The 24,384-nt window shown below is 60.6% G+C and overlaps 1 protein-coding gene and 1 non-coding gene across 2 annotated transcripts; one reads left to right on the top strand and one right to left on the bottom strand.

The window, feature by feature from the left end:
• Window positions 1-109: 109 nt before the first annotated feature.
• PPP5C (protein phosphatase 5 catalytic subunit) lies at window positions 110-22,414 on the bottom strand. Its single transcript, XM_046681749.1, has 13 exons — window positions 22,140-22,414; window positions 15,961-16,202; window positions 8,864-9,011; window positions 8,086-8,207; window positions 5,837-5,902; window positions 5,431-5,529; window positions 4,468-4,573; window positions 2,960-3,102; window positions 2,721-2,808; window positions 2,150-2,190; window positions 1,871-2,049; window positions 766-847; window positions 110-574 (listed from the first exon to the last, which is right to left on the bottom strand). Exons 1-13 carry the CDS (start codon window positions 22,258-22,260, stop codon window positions 512-514), a joined length of 1,500 nt encoding a protein of 499 aa, XP_046537705.1. The 5' UTR covers window positions 22,261-22,414; the 3' UTR covers window positions 110-511.
• LOC124251613 (U6 spliceosomal RNA) lies at window positions 15,491-15,596 on the top strand. Its single transcript, XR_006891807.1, has one exon. It is a non-coding gene; the product is annotated as a U6 spliceosomal RNA (small nuclear RNA).
• Window positions 22,415-24,384: the final 1,970 nt, after the last annotated feature.

The following is a 24,384-nucleotide window of genomic DNA, read 5'->3' on the forward strand; positions in this document are numbered from 1 at the left end:
CCCAGGGAGATGGCAGACGAGGGGGTGGGGCTTTGTGGCCCCCCACCCTTCCCGTTCTCCTGATGAACGGGTCACCCCAATCCCAGCAGCGCCACAACCTGAGACAAGCTGACTTACAATAATGACTTTATTTTAACATTTAATTACAGACATAAAATAGCTGGGGAAGGGGGTGAGCCCCAGCCTAGCCCCGCTCCGGGGCTCCCAGGAGGGGGTGCAGGCGAGGCCTCCCTGATGACCCTCCTTCGGGGTCTTCCTATGGCGGGGCCCTATTGCTTTAGCGGGGGAGGGGCCATGCAAACGAGGGGGGCGGAGAAGCCCTGGCCCCGCCCCTCCCCGCCACCTCCCCCAGAATGCCCAGGCGGTGCCCCAGCCCTGCCTCTCCACCTCCTTCCTCTTTGTCCAGGGAGCAGACCCTCTGGCCAGCCCCCCACCCCCTCTGCAAACCTAAAGGGGAATAAATACAAACTTTACAAAGTAAAAGGGGTCCAGCGTGGCCCTGGGCTGGGCCTCACATCATCCCCAGCTGCAGCAGCGTGCTGGCGTAGGCCATGGGCTTGACGTCGGGATGAGGCTGCAAGCGGAGGCCACCGGGGTGGGGGGAGACAGAACGGGGCAGCCTCAGGGGGAGTCTCTGAGCAGACGCACCAGCCCTATTCCCCCCAGAGCTGTCCTGTGCCCGGCCCCCACCCTCCTGACAGCCCTCTCAGCTCCTCCACCCCAGGCCCAGGCCAGGAGAGCGGGGGACCCCGGGGGCTGACTCACCACTGCTGTGAACTGGTGGAACTGGGGCCGCAGGTCGGAGCCCCGGAGGTGGATGTAGGAGGCTTTATTCCCCATCTGGTCGCTGTGGGGACAGGGGACAGGGGCAAAGCAGCCAGTGAGGGGCCCGGTGGGGCTGGGGGATGAAGAAGGAAGGGGCGGGCAGAGAGGAGAGAGGGAGCGAGGAGAGAGAGGGAGAGCGAGCGAGAGGAGACTGAGGCTGGATGGCAGACAGGCCGAGAGAGGAGACAGACAGAGGGACAGAGCCCATGGGAGACACGGCAGAAAGAGAGACAGGGGATGTGGAGGGATGGAGAGTCAAGGACACAGAGGGACAGACAGAGACAGGAGGGGGAAAGAGGCCAGCAGGGGAACAGACAGGAGTCCAGACAAAAGGGGCCTGAGCAGGGGGGCTGAGGGGAAGGAGAGGGTGGAGGCGGGACAGGCCGGGGGAGCAGGAGGCAGGCAGCTGGGCCAGGAGGGCCTTCCTGATAGGACGGCGCGGCCCGACGGAGGCAGGACTCTTGCCAAGACCTGGACTCCAACAGGACCAGACCCTGGCTCTAACCACCAGGAAACATGGGGGATGAAGAAAGTGGTGACTGGCCTCTGAGGACGGAATTGGCCAGGTCTGGGGCACAGACAACTCGGCAGGACACGGGCCTCGTTTCTTCAAGCAAAAAATGCCAAGAGGGGTGGGAAACGGACCGGGAGATCAAAGGTAAGGAGACTGAAAACGCGGCCCTCGTGTGGGTCCAGAAATCACTGGAGAGACGTTTATGAGACATGGGGAAATGGAACTCCGGCTGGGTCCGGTGACCTTGCCCGAAGGTGTGACAGTGGTACCATGCTTATATACAGGAAAGAAGAGTGCTTCCTTTCAGAAACACCCGGGGCTATCAACGGACGGAGGAGATGCCACCTGGGGTTTGTGGGACGGGGGTGGTCACAGCTATGGAGCCGGTAGCCACTGGGTCTGGGTGACGGATATGTGGGCGTTCATTATACTCTTTTATGTACTCTTCTGTATCTTTGGAATTTTCTACCATAAAAAGTTAAAAAAGTGGGCTGGGAAGAGGCGTGGGTGGGGTGGGGTGGGGGGGCGCACCAGTAGTTGGGGGCAGAGAAGACGGTGACACAGCGGCCGCCGTGCGCCACCTCGTAGCCCTCGGCCTTGACCTCGTGGCTGCGGATGATGTAGTCCAGGTGGTTCTCCTCCAGGAAGGCCTTGGTGACGTCGGGCCCAAACTGGCAGCTCACACCCCGCTTGCTGACCGAGCGCCCGTTCTGGGGAGACAGGGGGCTCAGAACGACGTCCACTCCCACCCACCCGCTCTGCCCACGGCCCACAGCCCACAGCCGCCACCATGGCCCCAGGGAGACTGACCTGCGGCTGTGGGTCCGACCAGAGCAGGTCACACATGGGACCTGGAGGGAGCAGAGGGAACGTCAGGGACTGGCCTGCCGGGGGGGTGGGTGCTCACAGGCCACCCCCTGCCCAACGCACAGAGCAGCTGGGTGGGGGCTGGGCAGGGCACATCCACAGTGGAGGGGGCATGGGACACGTGGGCCAGGACTGAGCTGGCCACAGGCCTCTCCTCTGGATAGCGCCCCAGCCTCCCAATGCCTCCCCTCCAGACCCCCCTCAATCCATTATGGCCCCGAGGGGCCTGGCGAGGGAGCTGTCAACATCACAATTCAGATCGCGCCCCTCCTGCTCATAGCCTTTCCGGCTCCTCCGCCCCGGGAACCACGACCCAGCTCCTCCCTGGACCTGTGAGGAGCACAGGGTCTGCCTCGTCAAGCCCTTTAAAGCACTCCCCTGCTCACCCCAAAGCCACCGGCCTCCCGGATGCTCCCCCAGCGCTTGTCCCAGACACCCTTCTGTGAGGCAGGTGCCACCTCCTTCCATGTCAGCTCTCACGTGACCCCACAGAGGCCCTCCTGACCCCAGTCACCTGAATCCGGGGGCTGCCGGTTCCGCTCGATCTTCCTGATGTCGTCCAGGGTGACGCCGTCTTCGCTGAACAAGCCCCCGTGCATGATCTGGGGTTCAGGGTGGGGACAGCCGTGAGAGGGGAGGCGCCGGCCAGACCCCATCCTCCCACCCACTTCCCCAGCACGTCTGCCTGCCCACATGTGGCCCCCACAGGCAGCAGGCGGGGGAGGGAGCCCGTGGGTCCCGGTGCGTCCTCACCAGCACTTTGCCATTGATGCACTGGGCCAGCGGCAGCCACTCAAACACCTCGCTGAAGAGCTCGTACATCTGGGCCGTGTACTTGGCCCTCACCTCGCCCTCGAAGCCGTAGATCTGGTTCATGTTGTCCGTCTCGTGGTTGCCTGGCCGACAGCAGGAAGGAAGAAACCTTAAAAGCCCCGCCCGGGTGCCCTCAGGCCCGGGGCCCAGGGAGGCCTGCCTGGCAGCCCGAAGCCAACAACACTCACATCAGCTCATCGGCCCCTCACAGAGCCCTGACAAGGTGCAGACACTGTTTTCCATCTGTTCTCAGGGGGAAAGACAGCCTGAGTGGCACACGTGGGCACATGGCCACCAGGCCCAGGCCGTACAAAGCGCCACGGGAGTGGCTGAGGCCTGGGTTCAGCTCTGGCTTGGCCTCAAGGGACCTCGGGCACGTCTCTCGCCCCAGTGGGCCTCATGCCCCCTCTGGGAGGACCTGCCTGCCTTCCAGGCTGGAAGTACCAGGAGAGAGACGTCTTGACCCAACATGCGCCACCGCAGAGCCCCTGCTGCGTGCCGGCCCCACACTGCGCCTGCACCTTCCCACACGCTCCCCACTCCCTCGTCTCAGGGCTCCCGGGGCCTGGGGGAGACAGGAGGCTGCCGGGCCGTCTGCTGAGTCCCATGGTCTGACTCTCTGGCTGGGGTGAGCTCTTCACAGCCTCCTATGAGGCCCACAGCAGGTGCTCCAAGCATCTACCAGGTGCCAATACAGCAGCCTGGACTCCCTGAACGCGGCAGTCAGCCTGCAGGCCCCCGGGAGCCCCCACCCAGCCAGCACCCTTGCCCCTCCTCCTGGGTCTCCCCCCTCCCAGCTGCAGCTCCCGCTCATCTCCCCAGCGGCCCTCACTCCCTCGTGAGCTCCTCCTCCCAGTACCATGCGTATGCCGAGGACCCCAAAACTGACAGCCCCCAGGCTCCTCATCCCCTGGCCACACCCGCTTGTCCCACCTCCCACCTGTCAGTGGCAGCCGCAGCCCTCCAGCTGCTCCAGCCAAAAACCCTGGGGTATGCCCTTTGACCCCTTCTTTCTCTCATGCCTGCAGCCAGCCCACGGGTAAACACTCTGGGTTGTACCATGAAGAGAGCCCTAATCCAGCCACTGCTCCCATCCACATCCAGCTGCCACCACCAGTCTCTGTGCTCCCATCCTCAGCCCTTCATCAGTTCACCATAGAGAGGCCTAAGGGATCCTGGTAACACCCGAGTCAGCCCCACCCTCCTCTCCTCAGAGCCCTGGCGTGACCAAAGTATTCATGAGGGCCCAGAGAGCGTCATTTGTGTGAGCCACTGTGCAGTGCACAACCTGCCTGACTGTACAGGGCAACCCTGTGCATGGTCTCAGTGAAGGGACAAGATAAACACGGCTGCCACTAGCATCCCTGCCTTACAGAGAACTGGCAGGCTCACAGAGGAGAAAGCGAGTGCCCTGCCCTGACCCCAGACCCTGCTGCCTCCCAGCTCACCTCGGAGTAGGTGGAAGTGATCTGGATACAGAAGCTTAAAGCCGAAAAGGGTGAGGATCACTTCTACGGAGAAGGAGCCGCGGTCCACGAAGTCGCCATTAAATATCTGCCCTGCTAAGGAAAACAAGCGGCCGGCTCCCTCCCCGGGCCCTCCACGCCTGCGGCTGCTGTCCGCACCTCCCCAGGAGCAGGCACGTCGCCAGGGCGCAGGGGGTCCGAGCTTTTGTCTCTTTCCTCGCTGTGTGGCTCTGGTCCAGCAGCCTGGCCTCTCTGAGCCTCCGAGCAGGATGCTACTGAGGTCCCCAAGCTCGCGTGTCTCTCAGGGAAACTCATGGTGGAGCGGCGACACCAGGTGGTCAGGCTGCTTCAGCTTCTCCCAAATAGAGGCCCAAAGCCACAGGGGAAATGGGACACGGACCCTCCCCCCAAACCCTGCACAGGCCTGGCGGCCCCACACAGGGGCCATTTATCAAGCGATTATCAGAAGAACGTCAGTAGATACTTGCAATGTGGCCATGGGGGCCGCCCAGCCCTTCACGAGGATTTACTCCTCTCAGTAACCTCCTGAGGAAGGCCCTATTCTTATCCCCATTTTGCAAACGAGGGATCTGAGGCACCGAGGGGGAAGGAACCTGCTGTGGCCACGCAGCCAGGACGCGGCAAAGCCGAGAGGGCACCAGGTGTGCGCAGCCCCGGGTGCTGTTTGTATGTGATCCTGCAGCAGCCCAATCTCAAGAGGCAGACAAGCCAGGGCCCAGAGAGTCTGAGTGACCTGCCCAGGTAACACAGCATGTGGGGACTGGCCCTAGCCTGTCTGAGCCCACCCTGGAGCGCAAGGCCGGCCCGCGGCCCGGGCCCGGGTGGCTGCTCAGCTTCTCCCTGCACAGGCTGCTGCCTTCCCCTCTGGCAGAGGACCCGCAGACCCAGGGCAGGGCGGGCCCGGCATCTCCCGAGGAAGGATACGTAGGGGTTGGCCTCCGAGGGTAAACCGTTGAGCTCGAATATGTTGAGGAGGTCGTAGAACTGGCCGTGGGTGTCCCCGCACACTGTAATCTTCTCTGTCTGAAAGAAAAGAGGCCACCGGAGAGGGAGGGGCCGAGAGAGAGACGTGGGGAGGGGACAGCGGGGAGGGCAGGGGCAAGAGGCCACAAGGCAGACCGAGGGGGACCATGCAGAAGACACAGGCAGGGGACACGAGATGGAGAGAGTGGGACAGAGACCAAGAGGCCAGAGAGAAGGACATCCAGGGGGAGACACAGGTGGGCAGAGGGAAGGCAGACCAAGCCAGGTGGGTCTGTGAGTTTCTGAGCTCCGTGGCCCCCCGGCCAGGAGCCCCCCCGCCCGGCCCCCACCGCCCCAGAGCGCGCACCTCTTTGAGCGTGGTCTCCACCAGCGTGCTCAGCTTGGACAGGACCTCTTTGACCTGCACCAAAATCTGCAGGGGAGCACAGGGCAGGCCGTGAGCGGGCCGGCTGGAGGGCCTGCTGCCCACCCTGCCCCGACCAGGAGACGCTGCTGGGCCGAGGGTGCGGGACAGGCAGGGAGAGGGGAGGAAGGGGCGGGGCGCCCGGACAGGTGGGTGCTGGCCGGGGCCAGAGGTGGTCCCCAAACTGTGACCCAAGTGGCCTCTGTGGCATTTAAGCATCAGGATTATTTCATGTGAAAATCGAGAATCTCGGTTTCTTTGAAAATAATCAGCATGATGAAGAAACCTGCGGATGAATCCCGCTGTGGAACGTTTTATAAAACAACAGGCCTGGACACGTCTGAGTGTCAGTGTCGTGAAAGAGTCTCCCCCGGAAGGCATGAGACTGTTCTGGATGGGAAGAGAGAAAAAGGCAGGTCACACGCAATATTTGAGCCTTCAGTGGATTCTGGATTTCAAAAAAGAGCTCAAAAGGATGTTTTGGGGGAAGTTAAAATATTCGTCTGGAAACGTAGGTAATATTAATTTTTACTAATTGAAGATTAAAGACGACCTTGACAACATCACATACATCTGACAACGTTTCCAGATTTTGTGGACAGCCTGTGGACTGCGTGCATTTGTCGGTGTTCCTGTATGAAGCTACATTTCTACGGTGCAACGACTGAATCAGTCACGCAGGAGAATGGCCCTCTTATTATCTGCATTTTGCAAATGAGGACCCCGAGGCACCGAGAGGTGAGGTCATGAGCCACGGTCACGGAGCCGGGAAGTGGCAAGGCCAGGAGGGTGTGGGCAGCGCCGGCTGCCGTATGTCTGTGACTGCACAGCCCCATCTCCCCACGAAGAGATCCAGGATCCAGGGTTAGGAGACAGAGATTATGATGCAACCCAGTCTCAAATGGTTCAGGAAAAAAGAAAAAGAACGTAAACATACACGCATATATGCAGAAAGACCAATAAAGTAAATGTGTCAAAATTTCAACCATTGGGGCATCTGGGGGAAGAATGTGTGGATGTTAACTGTACTCTTCTTTTGACTATTCTGAGGGTTTGACAATTTTCAAAACGAACAGTTGGGGAAAAAAAGGTGTTGAGATAGTAGAAGCTGTCCACTTCTGGTCAGAATGCAGAAAGACAAGTCTGATGCTGTCGCCCTAGTGATGAAAACAGGCCAAAAGCCCAACAAATTGAACTAAAAAACCCATCTGAGAGCCGAGGAGGAAAGACACCACAATCAACCAAACTGTCGCCCGCGCCAGGCCCCTCCCTGGTGAAGAGACCGTGCCTGCGTTCATCCTGGCCTGAGGCCCGCCACTGAAGGGGAGGGGAAGCCAGCGGGACGTCCCTGCTGGGCGGCCTGACGGATGAGAGTCCCCAGGAGCCTGCGCCACAGAATGCCTCCGCCCGCACCTGCCGCGCCTGCCAACGCTCTCACTCCATCACGGGCTGGGCGCAAGGCGGCACAGGGGAGGGAGCCCTCCCGAGGCACAAAGGTGGGAGCAAGACTGGAGAGCAGAGAGCTCGCCAGCAACCCAAAAGTCCGGCAGCAGGGTGGAAAATCAGAGCACCAAAATCACAGTTCCAAAAGCTGGAGACTTGACAACACAAAGACATCCCTGGGATGCCGCCAGGGTGCCGACCCCACGCCCTGCTGAAGGGGGCATCCCGATGCCCCTCTGAAAACACTGGAGACCAGGGGTGACCTAAGGCCCACAAAAACGGCCTGAACCGTAGATTAGACTGACGGAGCCCTCACAGCAGCAGCCTGACAGCAGGCTCCCGCTACCTCCTGCAGAAAGTTGTTTATCTCCGTCTCTACTGTCCTTTCACACAAAATGCCTGGCATATGATAAAAACTGAGACCCACGAAGAACGGACAACAGAGGGAGATCCAGGCATGACCCACATGGTGGCACTACAGAGACTTTAAAATAACGACAAACACGTTCAAAGATCCCCTGGGGAAGATAGACAGCATGCCTGAACATATGGGGCAGAGATGATAGCTATTTAAAAAAATAACCATGGAAATGCCAGAAATAAAAACATGCAACCTCAGAAATAAAGAACGCATCTGCACGATGCCCGGCCCCAGCGCGCAGCAAGTGCTGGCTTCTGCCTCCACCCTGCCCTCTGTGGCTATCTGGGCACTGCCAGCGCGACGCTATCCCGGGTCACAGGCGTGTCACCTGGTAGGCACATTTCCGGTGCAGCTTCTTCTGGTCCTTGTACCACTGCATGAGCTCCTTCATGAAGGCGATTGTCACTCTGCCGTCCTCCAGCTTGGGCCCGCTGTACTCATCCTCGATGGCTGGTGTGTGAATGGGGGGCGAGAGTCAGTGGCCACAGCCAGTGTGAGGGTGGGAAGGGGCCTGGCCCGGGGCAGACGCGGCTCTGGACACAGGTCAGGACAGGGATGGAGCGAGAGAAGATCCACCCCCACGGCCTGCTCCGCGCGCAGGCCGGCTCCGAGGCCCTCTCCCTGACCCCCCATCTCATGGGTCCGCTCTTCAGCACCCTCCCTCCCCTCCGCCGACTTGGTTTACAGCCCTTCACACTGTCAACGCATCTGGTGACTAGCGAGTCCTCTCTCCCCAGAGCGTCAGCGCCACGAGGGCAGGGACTGTTGTGGTCACGGCTGGCTCCCGGTGCCTAGCACAGTGTCTGTCACACAGTAGGTGCTCAGGAACCATGTGAGCACATAGAGGACAGAGGCGGGTCAGACGCAGGAGGCCTGGGACGGGGGCGCGGCACGGGAGCCGGTAGGGAGCCAGGCTGGGGCGGAGGGCTCGCCCCCTCCCAGAACCGGGGGACTCAAGCAGACGAGGAGCAGACGGTGGCCTGGGGCGGGGCAGAGACCACCTCTGAGCCCCACTCCTCACCCCCAGTGTGCACGGGGATGGAGAGGACCCCTGCAAGGATCTGGAATGTTCTGGCTGGGCGTGAGGGCACCCGGGCCTGACTCACTCATGCTCTCGATGTCCAGTGAGTCCACGACAGAGCGCTTGTGCTCATCGCCCGCGATGGCCCGCTCGAAGGCCTTCTGCTTCACAATCTTGTTGCACTCCTGGTACTTCATTTTGGCGTCCTTGTCATGGGGCTTCACTTTCACCACCTGGGCGGGCGGCGGGCAGAGGGAAGGAGGCATCCCCACTCAGGCCAAGAGGTGGCACGGCCCTCCTGGGGCAGAGGAGCAGGCCGGAGGCGGGACGCCGAGGCTGCCCTCCGCCTGCCGGGCCATGGGTTCCACGAACGCTGGAGCCAGACCCCCGGGGTGCCATGCACTAGTGGCACATCCCCGCTGGGCATGTTCCACCTCCAGGCCTTGGTTTCTGTGTCCCCAAACTGTGCATAACAGAGCTGCGTGTGTACCTGTACTATTATAGTTGATACCAAGGTGGGGGGGGGGCGAGGAAAGGGTGGGCTGGGTCTAAAATCATGATTAACAGCCCAGACTCATCAGAAGGGCCAGCTACTTGCTGGGTGATAGACTCCCTGAGCCTCGGTTCCCTCCTCTATAAAACGGGGAGGTGACAGCTCCCCCCGGGCTGTGGGGAAGGATAAGTGATGGACACGGGGCCTGGGGTGAGGCACGGCTTGGCAGGCGCGGCCAGCACTGAGGGGCATCACGTCCCGTGTTTGACCTCAGGCGTTTGGAGAGACCCAGGACAAGTGATTTCCCCTTTCCTCCTCCGAAGGGAGGTGGGGACTGCGGGCACAGACCCAGGCCGGTGGGTTCGAAGCCCAGCTCCGCCCGCACCAGATGAGTAACGCTGGGCAGGTGAGTTTGCCCCTGTAAGACGGAAGGGACGAGCAGCCACTCAGACCACAGTGAGGGTGTCGGGGTGACCCCTTGTAAAGTGCAGGCAGCGGCGCTGGCAGGAACAAACACCACACGAGCCTCGGCTGCTCCTCACAGCCCATCACGGGCTGCTGTGCTGATAAAGGCACGTGGCTTTGGGACCCAGCAAGCTCTCAGCACAGGAGCCCGTCTCCTCCCCTCTGCACCTTCCATGCACTTCCCACAAACTCTGATCCTCCAAGTTCAGAAGCAGACAGCGATGCATTCGGAGTTCCGCACTGCCACTTACAGGCTGTGTGACCCTGGGCAGGGACTTCAGCACTCTGGCCTCAGTCATCTGTAACTGTGACTGTAATTGCTAGTGGACCCTGCTGGCCTCCCCAGGAGTGGGCCCCCAGAGCTCCTGTGCCAGGGGCAGAAAGAGGGGTGCCAGGGCTGGCCCTCAGGGGTGAGCACGCCCCCTCGTGGGAGAGCCTGGCAGAGTGAGTCAGAAACTCATCTGCTAACCCTTGCAGGCCAGGGTGGCTCTTCCGCCCTGGGACGCGCAGACCAGGCGGGCAGCAGGAGGCTGGGTCTCGGCAGGTGATGGCCAGGGCACCCTGCCAGGTGGCCCCGCCTGCCTGGGGTGTGGGTATGGGGCAAGGCCTGGAGGCAGGCAGCACCAGACATCCTCTGGAGTCCTTCCGGGTGGGGGAGAGGCTGCGTGTCCCCTGAGGATAAAGTCCACACCAGCACCTGGCCTGCCCAGGACGGCCCGCCCGCCCTCTGCTCTGTCTGCCCTGCCCCACCGCGTCCGCCCCAGCTCACGAGTCCCCAGACGTGCCAGCTCCCTCTCACGTCTGGCCTTGCACACACTGCCCCCTGGCCTGGAACACCTCAGTCCCACCTCCGACTCCTTTCTAGCTCCTCCAGGTATCAGCCCCCCTCCCCGCCGTCTCCCAGGCTGGGTCAAGCAGGACCCCCAGCTCATCTGTTTGCTGGAGCCGGGTCTGTGTCCCCCTGGAAGGGGGCCCTGAGGTGGGGCTGAGGTGTGTCCCAGCAGTGAATGAATGCCCCCCGAGGGGATGGATGAACCACTCAGTACTTCCTCTGAGTCACTGCCCGTTCTCAGAGGGCTCACAGGCTGGGGTGCAGGATGGAGACACGGCCAAGGCTGGGGAAGAGCAGCAGGAGCACTAACAATGGCAGCGGCAGCAAGAGCACACGGCTCACGTTCCCAGCACCTGCCATGTGCCTGACGCTGCTGAGAGCAATTAACCTGCTCGCTTCACCCTCGGAGCAGCTCTATGTGATGTTATCACAACCCCCACTTGACAGATGAGGAAACTGAGGCCCAAAGAGGCGAAGTCACTGACCCCAGAAGCCAGGGTTCCGTTTTCTCCTTGCCTAGGATCCTGACTTCTGCCACACAGGCTGGGATGTGCTCCCCTCCCACCACCTCCCTTCCCTGCCCACTGCCACCGGTCCCTACAGCTCCCTGTATGTCCTCCAGGGAGGCAGTGTGGGGCAGTGCTGGTGAGCGCCGGCTCCGGGGCCAGGCCTTGGGGGCATGCAGCCCCACCTCTTGAGTCTCCCTCAGCTTCTAGAAAGTGGAGAGGGTGCCAGCACACCTTTGGAGGGCTGGCGTGAGAATTTAACATTGGGCCCATCACGGCCTAGCAGCCCTGAGTGCACGCTCCAGGGCCCGTGGCTTCTGCTGTTCCCAACTCACTGTCCGGTTGGGACAGAGCAAGCGGCCCCCTGGCTCCACCCCTGGGGAAGGTCATTTGCTCCGGCCCGGAGAGGCCCGGCGGGTTCTTGAGCAGCTGAGGCCCACTGGGTCAGAACTGCACGCTGGACTTCCCTTTAAAGAGTGGCATCTGGACTGTATCAGCGTCAGTATCCTGACTGGGATGCTTCTGCAGTGAGGCTGGCTATGTTGCTGGGGAAACTGGGAGAACGGGATCTCTGCAGTTCTTACAACTGCACATGGAGCCACACCGCTCTCAAAATAAAAAGCTGTGTTTAAAACATGGTCCCTTCAGCCAGGAGTGCTCACGGGCAGTAACGACAGCGCTCGAGTTGCTGGCGCACCAACACGGGGCGCAATCCCAACGTGAGGCCGGGGGGCTGCACATACATGGGAACTGGGAACTTGGGGGATTTTAGACAGGCGACCCAGGGCCACCCCACGTTATATGACACCCGGTAGATCCGAGTGGCAGCTGGTGATCACACGCACTCTGGTTTTTTCTGCAGCAAAACCTCCAGTCACACAAGGCAGGAGCATCAGTAAGAGGCCAGCGATGGCTTCTGATTAGTTCCCGTCAGACTCTGCCACCAAACGAGTTGCCCGAACTTAACTGGAACAAGTGGTTTTCAGAAGAGCTTGGGTTTGGAACAGCAGCGAGAGCCAGGCCCCACGCTGAGTGCCCCCGAGGCCCATGTGACCATCATGATCCCCTACGACGCACGGACGAGGAGACGCAGCCCACAGAGGGCCGCACTGCATGAGGCATGTGGACAGCGGGGATGGCCGGCTCGAGGGCCTGCACTCCGAAGCCAGCCTGACGCGTGACACCAGGTCTGTCACCCACAGGTCGAGACCCTCTGGTAAGTGTACTGAGCAAGTCACACCCAACATTCCCATTCAGTGAAACAGAAGAGCAGAGACCAGCAAACACAGCACCTGAGCGAAGGGCAAGTGCTGTGCCGAGAAACTGTCGTGAACGGCACAACATCCAGTGGTGGGAGCCCACCTGGGGCCATGCTGTCCCCTCTTGGCTGTGGGACTCAGGGAGTGCCCTGCTCTCTTGGCCTTGCTTTCCTCATCTGTAAATCAGGGGGAACAGCTCCCAGCACACAGGGTGCTGCGATCTCAGGAGTTACTATGGTATGAAGGCCACACCTGGCCCGGCCCATGGTGAGCGCTCCTGCAACTCCCAGACAGCCAAACCTCAGGTGTGCGGGCACACGGACAGGCGTGCAAGGCAAAACGCACTTCTAACGGACCGCACTGGGCTATGCCGGAAGAAGCAGCCCAAATGTGAACCATATTACAAACCAAACCCAAGAAATCCTGGGAGGGGGTGGGGGTGCAGGAGCCCCCAGATCCGGCCTGGGCCCACGTGAGCCCTGAGCTCCAACCACAGACAGGGAAGAACACAGGGGGCCTTCTGAGAAGAGGACCCAATAAAGGGCCGGGGAGTCCTGGAGCAAGGTCCCTCTGAAAGGACAAGCCTGCACACGAGGGTGGTGGGTGGGGGACTGAACACGAACCCGAGGTCAGTCGCTGCTGAGGGTCTGAGGCCCGGCCCCAGAGGGAGAGCAGAAGGAAGACACACCCAGCTCCCCAGGGCCCTAGCGAGGTCCTGGCACCTGCACACAGCCCTTCCTGTGCGCTGCAGGCTCTGCCCCTAGACAGCCCCAGGGGAAGCTGCACCAGTGCTAAGCGGGGCCCTTCTGCTCTCATTCAACCCTCACAGGGACACCGAGGCAGGCCCTCCTGTCGTGCCCTCTCACAGATGAGGCCGCAGAGGCCGCAGGGCCCAAGCACTCAGAGCAGAAACAGCTCGCGGCTGGCGTCCTGACCCGGAGCCGGGGCCTCCAGCCCCTGCGCCTGCACCTGCAGACTCCGCGACCGTGGCTCCCGGCGAGGAACGTCTATTTTACCTGACACCCGACACATCTAGACTCACGCCAACGGAAAATATTTTTCCACAAAATATACACACACTTCCTCCCAATGACAAACTGTTTTCTTGTCTATTCTATCTGAGGACGGACGGGCTGGGCTCAAACCATTCAAGTGAGCTGCGGCCCGCGAGGCGCTGCAGGCATGGACTCTGGCTCCAAGTCCCACTGGCGCCCTCTCTGCGGGCGACCTCGGAGGAGGCCTTCCCCTCTAGACCTCAGCTTCCTTCCTGGAAAATGGACTGACTCAAGCGTGCAAAGAGCTCACAACAGAGCGAGGCCCGCAGTGAGTGTGCAGACGAGGAGACGGAGGCTGAGGGAGGAAAGGCCCTTCGCCCGCCCCAGGGCCCGGGTGCTGAGGGGCAGCGCCGCGGGCTCCTTCCTTCATCCAGGCTCACGCCCTGGCTCAGCCTCCGAGGAGGCCACGATCTCAGAGCAGGCCTGGCACGTTCTCCGTGAAACTGCAGCGGGTCACAGGACAGCTCCGGAGGGCAGGAGGGCGGGAGGCAGAGACTCTGGGTGGGGGCAGCTGCCCTAGGGCCAGCCCCCCTGCCCGGCGCCCAGAGCCAGAGCAAATGCGTCAGAAGGGAGCAGGGTGGAAAGCCCGCAGGCCTGTGGAGGCCCAGGGTGGCAGGGACCTCAGGCTCACATGGGGACTCCCCAGTGCTGTTGGCAGAGCCCCCACAGGGAAATGGGCTGTGACAATTCAAAGGCTGGGTGCGGCTCCACCACAGGCGGGTCCAAAAAGAGCTGTGGATGTCCCCCAGTGCTCCACGGCATCCACAGGCCTGGGAGGGAGCTCAGACGCCGTACGTCCACAAGGCTGGAACTGACCGTCTGGGCCTCAGGGAGCAGGCCGTTAGGCCCCAGTCTGAGCAAAGCCGAGAAGAACCCCACTCCTCACCCTGGGGAAAGGCTTTCCCGCAACCCTGGGAGGGGGCGGGGAGGCCCTTGCGGCAGACCTGTGCTCCTGGGAGCTGCTCTCCTCTCTGGCCCCTTTCGGTTCCTCCGGGCCCCTCCCCCACTTGGAGCCCTGCCCCCACTCAATCCTGACTGTCCTTCTGGGTTACTCATTACTGAGCTCTCCAGCCCCAATGACCTTTACCCAGAGCCCACAGCTACCCACGAGGTGGCCGCTCCTCTTGTCACCATTTCCCAGATGGGGACACCAAGGGAGAGGTTTGGGAGCCCAAGCTCATAGGACTGTTCCTCTGCTCCGTTCCCCATCCTCCTGGGTGTCACCCCAGCCCCTTCTCCACTTTGCCCCTCAGTCTCCAAATTCCCCGCTCCTCCATGCCTCTGTCCCTGCCCTGACACAGGTGTCCCTGGCCTGAATGCCCCCTCCACCCCAGGCCAGCGGGCAACCTGTGCAGTCTGACCAGGCTGCCTCCCCCTGCGGCCTGTGGTTCTCGGCCCCCCGGTAGCTCTCCCCAGACGACAGAAGCTGCTCGGTGTGTGGTGAATGAAACAAAAGGAGGAAGTGAGGGTGTGCATGTGTACAGGGGGCAGAAGGACAATTCATTCAACAAACACTGACTGAGCCCCTGCCCAATGCCAGCCACCATCCCAATGAGCAAACAAACAACCCCCTACTCTCAGGGGGCTAACCCTCTGAACGGGGGAGACAGGGGCTGGAGGGCCAGGCCGCCTGGGTTCAAACCCCAGCTCTGCCACCTGCACGTCGATGGGCAGGTGTCTCAACCCCTCCGGGCCTCAGTCCCCCCATCTGTACAACGGGGACGATCATGGTTCCTACCCTGGGGCTGCCACACCGAGGCCCTCAGCTGCCCGTGTGGCAGGCGAACAGGCCTGGCGTGAGGCTATGTGCTGAGTCCTCACCTCTACTGCTGTCACCACCACAGCAATGACAGCACGGGGAGTGGCAGACGGGCAGCAAACTCTTGCTGCGCTCTAGGTGCCATCCCTCGTCACCTCCCACGTCCCCCGCCTGCTGTCTCTAACGCACATCGCCCTATTCCATTCCCTCCCAGGCACACGACCTCAGCGGCAATGGCTCTGCTGACTAGCTGAGGACACGGCGAGTTTTCCGCCCCGCTCGGAACTGTGACCTCCACCAGGAGGGCTGTGTGACTCTTGTCCGCCACCAACAATCAGAACAGGCGCTCACCTCACAGCACTTACGTTAACACTGGAATGTTACGGAGAGGAGCAGCGTGGCCCCTGCACAAGGGTGACACGCCAACTCGTGAAGCGTTCCGTATTAAAAACTCATAATCAGAATCATAATTGTTAATTGTTCCACAACACTGACTACGTGCCGGGAGCTGTTCTAAATGCTTGGAAAGCAGAAACTCATTTACTCTTCCCCACTTCACAGAAGTGGGAGAGAAGGCACCGAGAGGCCAGGTAACTTGCCCAGGGTCACCAGGCGAGCGAAGGCAGAGCGGGGCTGTGAACCTGGGCGGTCTGCTAGAGGCCAAGGCACCTGAGGGCACCTGGCGGATGAGCGAGTGGTGAGTGAGTGCTGAGTGGCCTCCTCGCCCCCCAAGCCGCGCACGCTGAGGCCTCCCTCCCCTGCATCCCCCGGGCCGGGCGCGGTGGGGCTGGCCCCTCCCCGAGGCCCGCTCACCGTCTCGTAGTCGCGCAGGGCGGCCCGGAACTTGCCCAGGGCCATGTTGCTGGCGGCCCGGCGGTAGTAGCCCTTGATATACTTCTTGTCCAGCTCGATGGCCCGCGTGGCGTCGGCCAGCGCGTAGCCGTAGCACTCGGTGCGCAGGTAGGCCAGGCTGCGGTTGCCATAGTAGATGGCGTTGTTGGGGTTCAGCTCGATGGCCTGGCTGTAGAACTTGATGGCGTTCTCGTAGTCCTTGGCTGAGGAGGAGGAGGAGGAGGAGGCGGTGTGAGGCAGGGCTGCCGCCGCCAAGCAAGGGCCCTGGGCGGGGTACTGGCCCTGTCTCCCCGTGTACAGATGGGGAAACTGCGGTCCACGGCTGAGCTCAGAAATGTCCTCAGCCTGCCCCCTTCCCTGTCCCAAGCATCCCACCCTAGCTGAAATCACTTCCACCCACCCATCACCCCAGACCCCAGCCGGGCAATGCTCCTTCCAGGACTTCAGGAGGGTCCTCCTGCGCCCTCCCCACGGCCTGAAGAGGACGGGTCCCTGAGTGCCAGAGCTGACAAGGGAGCCAGCAAATGTGAGCCTGCTCTGAGGCCCCTGGTCGTCCAGCTCTGGTCGTCCCCAAAGCAAGGAAAGCAGCACACAGAGGGCCTGGCAGAACAGGAGGTGGGGACGGAGAAGGGACATCAGCAGAGACCCGAGGAAAGTGACAACCAGACTGGAGGAAGAGCGTTCCCAACGGAAGGGACAGCAGATGCAAAGGCCCGGGGTGGGTGTGGGTGTGTGTGTCGTCTGCGCGTGCATGCATACGTGTGCGTGTGCTTGTGTTCCAGGACCAGTGAGAGGCTAGTGTAGCCGAGGCAGGGAGAGCTGGGGAGGGTGGGAGATGAGCACAGCGAGGCTGGCAGGACAGATCCCTCAGGCCCTGGCAGCCACAGCGGGGGCTGGACATTGATGTTCTAAATGTGACATCTGGCCAAGGGGAAAAGGCTGATCTTATGTGCACTGAGCTATGGCATGCCCTGCGCGTTACATCTTGACCCGTGGAATCCTCACATCTCCATGGCATCAGCATCGTCCGGAGCTCACTTTACGGACGGCTCCCGGAGGTCTTGTTCAAGGTCAAGTACCCAGTCTGCATCTGCAGAGTCAGGCTTGGACCCCTCGCCCGGGCCCATTCGACAGGCAGGAGACCACGGCTTGGAGGCTTACCCGAATCAGGGGTCCATGATGTGCCAGGTGGCATGTGGGGCCCTGGGTACACGAGTCCCTTCACTGAACCCTCACAACCCCGAGGATGGCTGCATGAGGCCCATTTCCCAGATGAGGGACTGAGGCTCAGAGGAGAAGCCCATGCTGAAGGTCAAGAGGCAAGTGGCAGGCAGGGATTCTGAGCCAGGCCAAGACCCTAACGCTCCCACTCTCCCCTCCAGCCAGGTGGCCTGTGGGCGGGAGCCCGGCACAGGGGCAGGCACAGACACAGGGGTAGGTGGCCTGGGCCCAAACCCTGGCTGGGTTACCCGCTGGGTGTCCTTGGGCAACTTACGTACCCTCTCTGGACTTGCGTTTCAGAGTCTTCCTAAGCCCCAGCCGAAACTGAGAATTCCTGCCCTAACCCCCACTTCAGCTTTCTCCAGAGCCGTCTGATACACCACGACTGTGTTTTGTCTCTTGCTTATAATGCATCTCCCCAGATTGAACCCGAGCCCCGGGAGGGCAGGGGCAGCCCTCTCTGAGGACACAGCAGCTCCCACCCAGCCCTGCCCTGCTGGGGCTCACAGTCCAATGTGGGGGACACAGCTGTCCTCAGACAGTGAGGTCCAGACAGAGAGTCCTCCGAGTGTGGGGCTGGGGCAGCCCAGCAGGGATGCTGACGCTGGGACCTGGAGCATCCAGGAAGGGTGAGGCAGCTGAAGGGAATGGAGAAAGAGGGTCCCAGGCCCCATGAACAGTCCCCCAGGAAGGAAGGAAGGAAGGAAGGAAGAAACAGACAGACACTAGAGAAAGGAGAAGCAGCCAGGTCCTGCGGAGACAGCCAGGAACAATGCAACAATCCCTCCTGCAGGCTAACATCTGGCAATCTTTCAAATGGTTCCTATGTCCCCTTCTTCAGGCAGCCCTCCGTGACCCCCTGGCTGGGGCAGGCACCCCTCTGGGCCGCTCCGGCCCCTGGGCTCCCCTATCCCAGCTCTGCCCACCCTGGGTTGTCACCGTTAGGTGATGGGCGTGTCCCCCCAGGACCGTGAGCCCCGGAGGGCAGGCTTAAGACTTCCTGGAAACAAGCAAGGGCAGAACCAGGCAGCCCAAGCCTGACCCACCCTCCCCGGAATGCCAGCGCCTTCGAGGACTCCCTCCCGCCGCCTGGCTGTGTTCCAGAGCCCAGCTCGCCAGCTCTCCTGATGGGTGAGGTGTTACTCGAGTGGCCGTCTGGCACGGGGTGAGGAGCCTGGTGTCTCAGAGCCTGACATCCAGCCCTGCAGATCCAGACCATGGGACCTCGTGCAAACAGCCCCCGCTCCCTGGGGCTCCGCTTGCTCATCGGAAATGCGGGAATCACACTTGGCCCTGCCCCATGGGGGGACAGTTGTGAGGGGTATATGGACTCACGGATGAAATGCAGTTACAGCTGAGAACATGATCAGCAGAGCAGACACTTGTAAAAGAAGTGAACTAATGACTATATGAAGGGAAGGGGAATGGAGCAGAGGAAATGGGAGGGGCCGGGACTTCACGCATCCACCCAACACACCACATCCCAGGCCCGCTCTACGTGTTTTAAAAAAACACAAGCACTTTTATTCCTCAAGACATTCCCCATTTCAGAGATGGGGAAACTGAGGCACAGAGAGGTTAAGTCATTTGTCCAGGGGTTGCACAGCAGGTAAAAGGAAGAAACAAGATTTGAACCCAGGCAGCCTGAGCTCTTAACCAAGTCTACAAACCCCGAGACCCGAGACCAGAGGCGGCCTTGGGGGTTAAACACACCTCCCCCATTTTACAGAAGGGCGATGAGAGGGGAGAGATGAGTGACATGGGGGACCAGGCTCTGCCCCCCAGGGCCCCTGGAATGGGCCTGAGCTCACAGAGGTGAGCTAGCCATGTTGGCGGGGGTAGGGATGGGGTTCTCTGAGCCCCCAGGGCCCCTCTCCCCTGACCCCAGGGCCAGGGTGGCTCGGGGTAAGGACTCTGACCGTAGGAGCCAAGCACGTGGGGAGGAAGGGGGATATCCGGGCGCTGCGCTCACACACTCTGACCTTGTGCAAGCGGTTTCACTTCTCGGAGCCTGGCTTCCTCTCTAAAACAAACAGCCGTGCGGTGCCGGGGAGGATGAAACAACGTGCTGTACCTGGCCACCACAGGGGCTCAATTACTCTGGGCTGTAATTATTCTTTTTATTGTTATTCCCACAGCCCCGGAGGCTGCGGCTCGTGCCTGCCCCGCCTGCCAGACAGCGAGGGGCCCAGACCAGGACCTCTGGCCACCTGCCCAGCCCTAGGGCTCCTCAGGGCTCCGATCCCAGGTCCTGGGGGGCAAGGGGCCCCTCCCAATGGCTGACTGTCCCCCAGAAGTCTCACCTCCCCTCAGCAGCAACCCCCCTACTTGCTGCTCCTCCAGAGCCCCCTTCCGCGCCAGCTGCCCGCTGGAGACCGGCCTTGTCCTGGACACCTCCTGACCCCTCGACCCCCACAGTCCAGCAGGCACCGTGTTCCGGCCAGTCAGCCTGCTGAGCAGCACTCAGAACCGTTCACTTCCATCCCTACAGCACCCCCTGCCCGGGTCTGCCCTTCATCCTCCGCTGCCCAGGGTCCTGCCCAGCCTCCTCCCAGTCTCCCAGCTGCCAGTCCTGCCCCTCCTGAGGGGTCTTCCTAAAGCACAAACTCGACCCTGTCCTTCCCCTGCTCAGCACCATCCGCCGCTCGCCTGAGTCCTCAGGAGCCAGCTCAGCCTCCTCCTGCAGCCTCACCATTAACTCCTCCTGCCTCTCGCATCCCAGCCCCACTCACTTCCTGGGTGCCAGGCTCTGCTCCCCTCTGGGCCTTTGCCATCCTTGCTCTTGCTGCCTGAAGTCCCCTCCCCCTCTCCAGGGGGCCGCTCTCGTTTCCTCTCGGAGACATTTCTTGAGTCAGTTTCCGTCTCTCCAGCCTGGTCGGCAGCACCGCCACCTCCCCTCACCTGTCCCCCACTGCAGTCTCCTTCCTGGCCTCCGGTCTTGCCCTTGCGTCCAATCTCTGCAAGGCAGCTGGGGGATCTTTTTCAAACGTTAATCAGACTATGTTGCTCCTCTCCTAAAACCTTCCATGGCTCCCTATCTCCATCAGGATGACATCCACACTTCTCGACCCAGCCTCCAAGGCTCTACCACCAGCCTCACCTCTCACCAGGCCTACCTCCTCCTCGTTGCTCCAGCCTGACCACACCGTCCCACTCTTCGAATCCGTCTGTGCTCCCAGCAGAGGCCAACTCTCCACCAAGGCTCTAGACCCCTTCCACGCTGCCCTTCTCCAGGGCCTTGCTGCTGTACGTCTCCCCTCTCTCCTGTGGGGTCAATTCTCCCCTCTACCGGACGACACTCTTAGTCTCGTCCATCCTCAAAAGCAGCAGCCTCCCTCCCCCACTTCTCCGCTCCCCTTCCGAACCAAAACACTGGACATGCTGGTTGACACTTGCTGTCTCCACTTCCAGGCTTCCTGTCCACTCTCCAGGGCCCTCGTATCTGGCTACCACTCTCATCGCGCCCAGAAACAGCTCTGGTCAAGGCCACCAACAACACTCGTGGAGCCAAATCCAAAGGTCAACGCTCAGACCTTGCCTTGGCAGCCTCTGACCTGGGACACAGCCGCCTCATCCTGGAAGCACTCTCTTCTCTCCTCTTTCCCGACACATTTCCTGATTTCCCTTCTACTTCACTGACCACCCCGCTCAGGCTCTTCCCCTTCTGTTCTAAACATCAGAATTCCTCCAGGTTCTGTCCTAGGCCCCTTCTCTTCCTAGATGACCTCATCCTCTCCCAGAGTGTTCCAGTCCATCCACAGGCTGATCATGCCCAAATTCCTCTCCTCGGAGCTCCAGACTGGCCCATCCATCTACTGCATGTCTCCTCCTGGAGAGCTGAGTAAAATTCAAACTAGTCTTTGCAATGCCTTATGAGACCCTACGTGATATGGCCCTTATCCTAAACTCATCTTGTATCAGTCTAAACAGTAACTCAACAGTAACTGCCAGTCTCCTATAATTGCCTACCTCAGGGCCTTTGCACATGTGGCTCCACCCACCTGGAACACTCCTCCCCAATTCTTCTCAATGGAAATGTCTTCTCCTGTCTACTCTATCTCAAGCAGCCTCAGAGCCTTATTCTCTACTGCACACCCTGTTGGGGTTTTTTTTCAAAGCACTCATTACAACTTCTAAGTATTTTATCATTTATTTGTGGCTTTACTCAACGTCTGATTCTCCTCCTGCTAAATTACACGCTGCTAAGGGCAGGGCTGCCACTGCCTCATTGACTGCTGATAACTCCGGAGTCTCGCACAGGCCTTAGCACACAGCACGTGCTCCACAAACAGGTTGAATGAATGAATGAATAGCTGCCCCCACGTCTTACTCTTTCCCAAGATGCTAAGTCATACTATTCTGGGGACTCCCCCACCTCTACCCTCAGGGCCTCCCACACATCCCTTCTCCGCGCGTAACCCTAAAGCTCCCACTTCCTTACCCTCCCATCTAATGATTTGTTCCCCACCCTCACGATTCCCTACTCTGTTGGGACAGCCCCCCGCAGCCTCCAGTCGGTGTCACCCACCCCAGGTCTCCCCACTTGGTAGTGCCACCACTCCCCCGCCCCGTGTCACCCCGTGGGAGCGCCCTCTCCAGCTCTCTCGGGGTCCCACACTCGGTAGGGTCCCCGTTCCCGGCCCCCTCCAGCCTCACAGTCGGTGGCGCCCTCTCCAGTCTCCCCACTTAGCAGCCCCCGCTCCGCACGCCACTTCGGACTATCCCCCCTTCTCTCCGGAGCCCCCGCTGTCGCCCCTCGGGAGCGCCATCCCGGGCGCCCCCCACGCCCGGGCACTTGGTGGCGCCCGCCCCGCGCCCGGGCCGCTGCCCCGCGTTGCCATGGTTCCGCGCGGGCCCCGGCAGCCCTGGCCCCGCGCCGCTCTCCGGCCTCCCTCGCCCCCTCTCCGGGCCGGGCGCACCTTTGAAGTAGTCGTTGGCCTGCGTCTTGAGCTCCTCTGCCCGCTTCAGAGCTCCATCAGCCGGGGGCTCGTCCCGCGGGGGCTCAGCACACTCAGTCCGCTCGCCCTCCGCCATCGCCATGCCGCAAAGCGACCCCCACCCTGGCAACCGCCGCCAGCGGCACCCGGCCGAATCGTCGCGAAGGAGCGCCGAGTGGCGCTGCCGCTGCTGCACAAGTGTCGTAAAGCGCGGGCCCGGAGGCGCCTTGGGCGCGCGTGCGCAGGGCGCTTTCTCCCGAGAGCGCGCGGAGGACAAGGTGACCAGGGGGCCCCCTAGAATGAGCCAATGGGGAAGGCAGGAAGGGGCGCGCGGGGGAAAAAGGCCCGGGGTGGCCCCGGCTCCCAGAGTTACCGTGTTCCGAGGGTGCAGAAGTTTCTCGGGGTCTTCAAGTGGGATTCCCACGCCGTCTTCTCGGGTTGGTGGGTGGATGGTAGATGCCGCCGGTGGGTGTGGCTGTGCTGCCAGGCAGCTCCGTGCCCGACGAGGAACCGGAGCTGGGAGGCTGGTCCTGCTGTCAGTTCCCCGTGTGACCTTGAGCAAATCTACCCCTGCTCCTCCAGAGCCTCAGTTACCCCTCTCTGAAGAATGGGTGGTTTCTCAAACCAACAGAATTCAGCTCCAACCTTGTGGATCAATGTTTCTAGGATATGACCCGAAGGCGCCCTGGATCCCCTAGCCCAGAGCCAGGCTCAGAAGCTTGTTGCACCATCTCTCTCGCCTTCCTCACTCCCCAACTTTCCATGGCTCCTCAGTGCCCCTAGGAGGAAACCTAAGCTCTTCCTGATGACCTGGGAGACCCGGAATAGTCTGGCCTCGGGCCACATCCCCAGATGCCCACACGCTGCACACCCTTCCAGACCATCCTTCCCCGGCCCTCAGCCGACCCTCGTGCGGAACGGCAGCCCCGAATCCTTCAAGGATCTGCCCTGGGTCCCCTCCTGGAAGCACAGGCTATCCCACGCCCAAACCTTCTCGGCCTGGCAGTCTGACCCCACCACCTCCGGCCACGGCCAAGTCACCCTGGAAGGCACAGAGTAGCATCGTCTACATTCTACGGCCCAAGACACTGAGATGTGTAGAGGTCAACGCACTTACCCAAGGTCATACAGCAACAAAGTGGCCAAGCCAGCACTTGAACCCATCCCAGCTAAGACCTCTGCTCTTAATGCCTACTCTGCCGTCTCTGTAGGCTCCAGAGCCCACTTTGTGGGTTAGGTTTCTGAGATTTTGGGGGGTGGGGGGTGGGGGTGGGGGTGGGAGGGCTGCCATAATGGATTTGAATCCTAGATTTGAGTCCAGCTCAGCCCTTTCTTGCTGTGTGACCTTGGGCAAGTGACTGTCCTCTCTGAACCTCTGTTTCATCCTCTGTAAAATTGGGGATAATAACCGTGCTGTTGTATAGGATTAGAGGAGAGTTTGATAAGATCACATGAGTAAAGTGTTTGGCAGAAGGCTTAACACAGAGCAAGGACTTTTTATATTCACTCTATTATAGATACTCAGAGTGGGACAGAGTACCTAGAGCTGTGATTGGGTGGGGGGTCTCAGGAGCTTGTGGGAGGACCTCACCCAGCTGGGGCAGGGAAGACTTCCTGGAGGAGGGCACGTCTGAACCAAGATTTGAAGTATGAGTAGGAGATAATCAAGTGAGGAGAGGGAGGAAGGGAGAAAGGCATTTAAGGCAGAGGGAACAGCAAGTGCTAAGGCTTGAAAGTAGTTTTCTTCCTTTGAAAAGATTCCTACGTGGAACATGGGAGAGGGATTGGGGGGTGATATACAGAGACGTGACAACAGGCACAGCCATCAGCACGTCAATCTGTAAACACGCAATCACTCTCTCCCACACACACACTCTAGTGCAGAGAATCATGTCACACAGACAGGCATCAGTACAGAATCATAGTGTCCAACAGTCCCACACATGTACACAGAATCACAACACCACAGACACACACAGCTACCAAAAAGAAAATCAACACCTCCCACACTCAGGAACACAGAAATCCAAAGAAACCAGAAACACATAAGGCAGAATCATTTCACCCAGATAGTGACACACACATGTAGAAGGAATGACAAAGCCCCCCCCCAAAACAGGTTCACAGAATTGTCCCCAAGACACACACACATACAGAATGACATCACCAGACACACAATGTTGCATAGACCCACTAGGAACACAGAATCACACACATACAGAATCAC

Source organism: Equus quagga, chromosome 13 (assembly GCF_021613505.1).
Source record: "Equus quagga isolate Etosha38 chromosome 13, UCLA_HA_Equagga_1.0, whole genome shotgun sequence".
NCBI classification, from domain to species: Eukaryota; Metazoa; Chordata; class Mammalia; order Perissodactyla; family Equidae; genus Equus; species Equus quagga.